This window comes from Etheostoma spectabile, chromosome 5 (genome assembly GCF_008692095.1).
Source record: "Etheostoma spectabile isolate EspeVRDwgs_2016 chromosome 5, UIUC_Espe_1.0, whole genome shotgun sequence".
Classification (NCBI taxonomy): domain Eukaryota; kingdom Metazoa; phylum Chordata; class Actinopteri; order Perciformes; family Percidae; genus Etheostoma; species Etheostoma spectabile.
In genome coordinates this window covers 5,045,749-5,054,443 of record NC_045737.1, presented here as the reverse complement: position 1 = coordinate 5,054,443, position 8,695 = coordinate 5,045,749, and the positions used below count along the sequence as shown (strand labels likewise).

The window sequence follows — 8,695 nt, the reverse complement described above, 5'->3', positions numbered from 1 at the left end:
ATTTGGCACATCTTTGCTTTAATGCAAATCGGTCCTCGGTACCGGCGTAATTCTGCACTTGTGTACTGATATCACAAGACATCTTTTTACCTTGTTGAGAAATATTGTCATGTTTTAATATATACTACAACCACTACTAAATACTGCACATATGAACACAAAACTATTGTATTAGCTCAATATTGTTATAACTAAGATTTTGACTGTCCTTTACTTATTTTAATGTGACGCATATCATCCATTCAACTTCACAATTGGCTGAGGACCCAAGGAAGTGCGAGTGTGAAGGCAATCGCATGAGCAGTTGTTGGGAAAGCATTCCAAATGGCCACACACTCTAAGCAGTAATCACTGGACAATATATTCAGCCTTTAATGAGAGAACAGGTTGACTAGACAAAATACAATGATTGTGTGTTCATTTTAGAGTACCAGTAATGAAGGAAAGACATACTGTTATACTAATATAACATATAGTTAAGATATACTGAGTTTTCTCAAAGGATTTTTTACAAATACTAAAAATTGACAGCTGCATTTTGACTTCATGACATTAAAAAGATATTGAATAGCATAGTATGATGGGAAATATAAACAAAATCCAATAAAGAAAGGTTGTTTTCCAAAAATACTTCAACGTCTGTAAACTAATAAGAGAAGCCACTCATAGTCTCATTCATTGAGAAATGGAAGGTTTGCTCATCTAATTTTATCTGTATCACATTTTCTTTCTCTTGGTCTCTGTCATTTTAAACTTTGAAATTAATTATTAAAACAGCTTGAATGTTTGAATTATTTGTTTATGGGTATTCATTAAAGACTAATTTCCTTTGAAGCACAATTTTTCCATTCCCTATTTAGCATAACAAAAAAAATATTTTTAGAAAGGTTTAGAAAAATATTCCAAAGAACTAGTTTTACTTTTGTTTAAGAATTTGCCAAAAAGCTGTGTCAGTTTTCCTTTCTTTTATGATGTTTTGCTGTAATGGCAGCTGTCAGAGACAGGAAAGACTGACAACAGTATAGAGGAAATGATTGTGAGAAAGACAATCTTTTCCATCAGTAATGTAAACTGAATTGTTATTGGGACTCCAGTCCAGCCAAGACAGAAATATAATGTTTTCAAAAATGTTGCCCCTGAAGACCAGGATTGAAAGCATGGAGTAATTTCCATGTTCAATATTTTGAATAACTAAATTATACCAAAGATATATGGGAATTTAAATGCTAATTTATTGTGTTGTCGGTATTTCTTTCCACCCTTTTGGAAGCTCGATTCTTGGATCATCTGCAAAAATTCTCTATAAGGCAACATTTTTCATCATTTGTCATCTACACGTCTGTAATTTGTCGCCTGCTCAATCAAAGCAATGTAATGTGGACATTATGCCAGGCCATAGATGGATAATGTGCCAGTGTTATGGCGCTGTTGTGAGGGATGCCAGTCCAACCCTCTGACTTGAGTCTCATTTGGCATCTGTTTGTTTGATGACTTTCTGGCACTCACATTTCATTTTTCTCCCTCAGGAGCACCAATTTTCCTCTCTCTTCTTTCAGTGTGGGATGTATTCAGCACTGTGTGCACGTAATGTGAAGTTAATACAAAAAATTGCACGTTTCAGACCTCAGACTTACTTGAGTTAAATGGCCTCTCTGACAGCTACATGCACAGGTACAGTTTCCCCAGAAGACAGCCTGTCTGGAGTTACCCACTAGTCAGACCTTAAACCTTTCTCTTACAATACCCACTCCAGAAAGGAGCTGTACTAAGTCTATTGATACTGTTCAACAGTTCATGTAACAATCATTTCTTCCTCTGAAATTCATGTGTACAGGCAATGTAACAATTTAACTGTAGTCAGTAATTCAGATAAGCCGTTTTGTGATGTTTTTTGCAAAATTGTGAACTGAAGTGGGAGAATTAAACGTGCAGTTTTCCAGACCAAGCTGCATGGAAAAATGAAATCGCCGGCAGAGTGGGCAGGGGTTTAGTTTGAAGTGAGCCGTGAATTACACACATAATGTTCATATGTCAATTACATCTATTCAAAATTTAAAAAAAGTCAAATCATTTTTCATTTGTCATTCAACTGTTTATAAGTCTGAGAATGTGAAAATACGTAATTAGAAAGACTACTCACCCCAAAGTTGCATAACTGACTTGCCAAGTCTGCTGAAGCTACGGTGCCTGTGTGTTTTGTACCGGGAGGTAACATTACTCACACAGTCAATGGTTCTTGCTCGTTCTTTCACTTCCTGGCTAATAAAAAGACACCAGATGAAATACATGTTAAATGTGTTGTTGAACCTTGCTCAATAGCAAGGTGGGTCATCAATCAAGGTGACGTATATTGTGCAAGATCAGATATGTAGTTCGCTGAGCGGTTACACACAAAACTAAGTGGTGCAAAAGAGGAGAAACGACAAACTCTGACTTTCTTCAGATGCAAAAATATCTTTTAAATTCACAAAGGTGTAAATCATGGCTCAATTTAAACCGTATTAAACAATTATTTGTCTCTCCCTGTTGACCTCTCCCTGTTTTTTCTGAAATAAGGTCCCAAGGGGTCAACTGAAAAGGGAGGACTTCCCCTCTGTTAATCAGAAAATATTTCACCTAACTGTGCCAGGAACTTTGATATGTTTTTGGGCTGGTGCACCAAATGACAGCAGCCACCAAACACTTTTCCCCCCACATCACATCCATCAATCAGTCTTTAGGCCGTGGAATTGCTTGTACATGCACAAACACACACATATGTGTTTGTGCATGCACCTCCTGCCACCAGCTGGATTTAATTTCAAGACATGAACTGCTGTGTTTTCACGAGCATAAGTGTGCATATATCTTTTTGTGTGTATATTGATAAATTGTCTAATACGAGTCTGCATTCTTACTGCAGCCACAGCATAGCCATATTTTTTAACTGCACCATATGTCCTTGGAACAAATGTCATATGGTAATTGCTTCAAATTAAAGAAGGTTTGCATTTGTCCTTATGAACATTTGTGAGGGTGTATTTGTGTCTATGTGTGAGAATCTAAACGGGAAACCTTGCCTTCCGCAGCTAAGTTAAAGTGCAGCAGAAGGAAAGAGCAGCACATGGCCAACGCTCTCCTCGCTCAGCCTCCATCTGTAAATCTGCCAGTGAAAACCTATTAATTATCTCCTAGAAGGACCTGCTAGCTGGCTGGCCATCACTAGCTGTCACTTTTCATGAGTTTTCTCCTGTCTGCTGGTGCAGTTTTTTTGAAGGACTGAGCTCCAACTGCAACATTTAGCTGCAGACAACCTCTTTTATTTTTTTATGTAGGCATGGGCATGACTAATGAAAACAGATTTTTTTTTTAAACTTAATCTGTCAACTTGCTTCTGCTGGATTTGAACAGGACAGTGTATTGGGTTTAGAGTTATATCATACATTTACTTTCTCTTTTTATCATTTACCCATCCTTACACCCTGTCCTAATGTGGGAGATTAATTTTTATCAAGGTTAATGAATTTCTTAATATTTCATAACCGTTGCAACTTTCAACCTTTTCTGTTCCCCCGGCCAATGAGCAGCTGGGGGCGAGCATGTCAAAATGATTAGTGACAATGTCATAAAATGCCCCCGGTGGAAATAGTGCTTGGTTCTTCTCATTCAGAGGACTTGCTACCTGCCTTTTCAAAATAATCACATAGAGCTAACGTAGGAGTCGGGAGGTTTCTGGTCAAGGGAAAAGCGTTGTATTTTGGAGGACAGGGCAAACACTTTTCTCTCTACACCTCCGTCTGTATATCTGCCAGAGGAAACCTATTAATTATCTTCTAGAAGGACCTTTCTAGCAGGTTGGCTATCACTAGCTGTCACTTTTTTATGAATTCTTGCTCCAATATTTGGCTGTAGAAAGGTTCTCCTGCAATTCAGCCCAGTTTTATGACCTCTTGGATTTCTAGGAGAGGCAGATGAAATGGAGGAAAGGATTTTGTTGAGGTTCTTCAGCGGTGCAGATTTTTTTCTTTTGATAGCTAGCTTTTGGTATGCATGGAGGTCAACTATACTTATTGATGTTGTGAGTGAAGGCAAGGCATACGTCTGCTAGGAGAGCATTTTGTTTTTCTGATCTGATGGTCTTTCTTTGTGAGATGGCTGATGGATTTGTCTTTGTTTTGTATGCAGGAGAGTGCCAAAGCTGCCCTGAAGATGAAAGACTGCCAAATGACTGACCGCACAACACAGACAGAACACGCGGGGCCAGAGGTGAGATACACACAGACCACAGACACCCTCTCTCTCACCCTCGCTCTGTCAGACACAAACACAAACAATGCACTCTGCACTGCATTTCCAGCATTGAAAATGTGCTTTATGTAAGAGCGCCTGAATCTATTAGATTACAAATTACTAAATGAAGCTCAATTCCAACACAAATCTTCATCGCAAGCCCTTCCTTCTCTATCCTCTTTCTTTCTTATCCTATTTGTGGGAATGTATTTTATGCTAAGCCACATTCACCCTCCCCCGCCCTTTCTTTCTTCTTTTCTTTTCCATCTCTTTAAGGGCATCTTTTCACATGGAGCTAAAGCTCTAATCCATCTTACTCATTTTTAAAGATGTTGTACTGCAGTGACATTCATATTATAGTCCACTACCTGCTCCTCCCCTCCTTCCTCCAATTCCCACAGTGCTAAGAGAGGTTGCTGTGCTGCTTCCTACCAAGGCCCTCAGTGACATGGCCTCTTTGGCTTCACTAGGGGCTGACAGTATGGGAACGCAGCGGACTTAATGGACGATTGTCTAAAAATGGCTGCCTGTAACGGAACCGGGAGCAGAGTTTGGGGTCTGCTTCTTTGTTTCTAGTTTCCTTCTTTTAAAACACTTTTTTCATTTCCTCTGAAAGTTATTTTGTACCCTGCTTTTAATCCTGCTGCGTTTGAAGTTGGCAAGAAACGTTGTTAAAGGGAGTGGGTGCATGTACCCCCCCCCCCCCCCACACACACACACACACACACAGATAATGTTTGACTTTACTTAAACAATGCCAAGTGGGAAATGAATGCACATAAATCTTGACTTTAATATATGTGCTGCAAAACGTCAAGTAACATTTTCACTACTGGGAACTCTAGAATAGAACTCTAGTTTTTTTGTTTTTTGTATTACATTTCTGTATTGATGGAAATTACACAGGAGATACATAGATTAAAATGTATATCAGTACAACAATAATAATTTCCATTTATTTCTTCCAACATCCATCATAAACATCAATCATCAAAATGCATGTAATTTAGTTTTATAGGACTACAATTCATCCGCTGATAACTGCCCAAATGATCAGCGAACATGTTAGAGCCTGTTACAGTCATGGCGAATCACATTGGCACCTTTAATTTCCTTCAAAAATGTGCTCTCCCAACTGCAATGTACTTCATAATGCAGTAGAGAATCCTGAGGAGAGTCACCTACTGTACCTATAAAATAAACTATCAGTTAAATAAACAATTATGATTCTGCTCATCAACATTATGTCGTTCATTGCAGCCCCAGGTCTATTGCCACTACTAGGCAACTAAGTACTAGGCTTCAAGTGCTACAGGCCTCCTTGGAAACAAGGAGGTGAACAATTGTCCTGAGTGTGTTCTCTGACAGAAAACAAGAGGGTTTTATTGTCTCCAGATTTTTCATGTAGCTAAGAGAACATTTGTTGTCCAGTTTATCTTGATAGTGTCATTGCCTCCAAAACCTGTCATGGTTTTTACTGCTTAATCTTGCAGCCTGTGTAGAATATCGAACTACAACAGAGCTGTTCGATGTGTGGACATGGTTTGGTTATTTAACACCCTGGGGTGGCAGAACAAGGTCTGAGGTATTCACAGTGGATCTGTTGTGTGTAGCTATGGTTCACCAAAGCGTGCCACTCAAATTAGAGACTGCATATTGGCAGACTGACCTTCCACCTTTAGATGACAATAAATGGAGTTGAATGGAAAGGCCTTTACAGTTGTGGATGCAGGTCCAGATGTCAATCTTTACTCCACCTTGCTTGAATTATTATAATACAGAAACAACACTATATTGTGGTTATGAATGTGCAGTAAATATATGTATTGTTAAATTAATGTTAAGTAAAAGTGAATTAACAACAACAAACAAGGAAAACATTCTTATAACAATATAAGTTTTTTGTGAGTTATGTTTGGGTTGTGTCCCCCCCAACTAAAATCTTTAAAAATAGCTAAGATCGATGTGCATTTTGTAGCAGGAAGCTGTTTCAGCTGTGTGTAAGTTCTCTATTAAGTTAGGGTGCAAAGTCCTAATTGAACGATATGTTCGAACTAGTATGGTACCAAAGCTGTATCGATGTTTGGTTGCACCAAAGAGACGCTAGGTTCTTCTTAGCTACTCTGGTGTAAAGTCCACACTAACCAAAATATTGTCGCAGAAAATGGCATTTTCACTTTCTGTGACCATTCAGTAAAAAGCACTGTTCTTGATGCAGTGTCTTATATTGTGTTGTCTCTTGTGCCCAGTCTTTTAACATAAATAGGCTAATGGCAAAAAATAGCTAACCACCAAACTATCACAAAAAGATACATAAACAAAGCATTGCAAGTAGTTGATACTACACAACCTTAATCTACAGCTAGTGCAAATTACAACAAACTTCAACAAGAGGTAATATAACAGTACCCTATTATTGTTAGGCAGACAGAAAATTGTAACATTATAAAATACATAATGATAGCCTACAGTGGCAAATTGTTATACATTATTAGTGTTAATTAGTAAGTTATCTAACCCAGATACTGTATTTGCTTGCTAATTTGCCACATAGGTTATTTATTTGTAATAACCTACTTATTTTATATGTAGGCAATTTACTTTTAATGATGAATGTTTACAGATGTGAAACAGCTGGAAGAAGTTGCTCCTTCAAACTCTTAAAATGTTAGTAACTTGTGAATTCTGACCTAAGTTAGAAATTATGTTCAAACTAACTCCCTCTACTTTGTTTTTTCTCCGGTGCAAGATGATTCACCAATACATCAATACACCAATACAATACAGGAAAACACCTTACTGTGCCTCAGAAAAGTGCCACTTTACCGACTGCACCTGCATGAATTTACAGCCCTCAATCTTATTTTATAACTGTCATCATTTTTCCTTTATTAGATTTTTCTTTTCCTACATTTTAAGTTTCCCTCTCTGTCTCTTTCTATCATTTTCTCATGCAAGAGCACACACACATACATTTGCCATCACTCTAATGCATTTCTCATAATGTAGCCTGAAATGGCCTCACGTAATTATATGTTTGTTGGTACTGGAGGCTAAAGCAAGCAAAGGTGTGGGTTTGTGTGTGCGGTGTGGGTTAGTGTGCAAATTTGAATGCATGCTCATCATGCGCTTGTCATTGCCTATGTGTCTGCCCATGCAAGTGTGTGTGTCTGTGGATGTGCTTGTTTTGTGAATCAGCCATTAGTCCTGGCCTTGGACGGCAAAGTCAATATAAATGCTGTTGAAGGTGTCCACTTATCTTCAGTCAAATAGGTTGCATTTATACCTTGGACATTAAAAACTTAATTCAATATTCTGGTTGTTTGTGTGTTTTTCATGTGTTGTCATGCCTGACGTGGCATAATTCACACATTAGTACGGTGTTGCCACTAACGGAGCATGCGTTTAGTTGAACTACTTTGTTTGAATCAATAAGTCTTTGTACAGATGTTTTTCTCTGGACAAAACCACAAAGAAAAAATGGTTGAAAAAATTGACTGTGTTTGAGAGGAATTTATTTATTATTTGTTTGATACCTTCCATTCTGGTTATTTATTTCTGACATTCTGAATATTTTTCAATACATTTCATTAAAACTAATTTTGATTTGCCATACAAGGAGGGTAGGAAAAAAGATGCTCTGTTTTTGTCTCTATAGTGCAGTGTATATGAGGAGAGGGTTAATCTTTTCACCTCTTTGAGGTGAAGTGGGTTGAATAATTTGCAGGTAATCATTTGAATTCGAGTAGTGCAATAAGTGTCTCATGAACTTAAGGTTGAACATAGCAGAATATTAGCATACCAGATACACAGTATTGGTTAATGTTATATTAAGGAGTAGGGCAATACTTAGATATCAACTGAACAAGCTCATTGCTGTGAGTGTTGGAAGTATGTTTTTTTGTGCAATATTGTAGTATCCCCAAACTACTTTGATGCATTGTGGCTGGTCGTGACCACAATAACCTTTTCTTCCTAATACAGTCCAACTTTAAGAATTCTGGCCAGTACTCAACCGTATGGCATTGCTATCTATTATAAAACCAGTTCTTAGCTATAGAGTCCTCCATATGCTCAGGCCCCTTGAGTAGATGGGCTCTTAATTAGAGGAGCAGCTGGCTGCCCGCTAGCAAGCTAGGCTAGCAGCACAGGTGACTTAACTCAGCATTAGCTAGAGCATGTGTGGCCTGATTTTAGCCTTCCCCCTCCCCTCCCATGTGTGCATGCCTGTGTTTATCAGACAGAGAACGAGTGAGAGAGTGACACACTGAGCATGTGTTCATGTGTGTGGGAGATGCTGCAGCGTGGAGCAGGCCTATATAGGTTAGCTACCCCAGTGCATCGAGGACAGTCGACTAGCAGCAGAAAGTGTGTCTACAAGTGGGGCAGCTATTTCTACTGCCTCTGCCACTTCACGAGGTCGACC

The 8,695-nt window shown here is 38.5% G+C and overlaps 1 protein-coding gene across 5 annotated transcripts in view; it reads left to right on the top strand.

Annotated features, from left to right (window-relative positions):
- The window catches only part of ccser1 (coiled-coil serine-rich protein 1), a 133,336-nt gene that overhangs the window by 66,649 nt on the left and 57,992 nt on the right, over nt 1-8,695 (top strand). For all 5 annotated transcript variants that reach the window (XM_032515427.1, XM_032515428.1, XM_032515429.1 and 2 more), the window contains exon 10: nt 4,165-4,245. In XM_032515427.1, the coding sequence (XP_032371318.1) occupies nt 4,165-4,245 (81 nt within the window). The remainder of the gene's footprint in view (nt 1-4,164; nt 4,246-8,695) is intronic.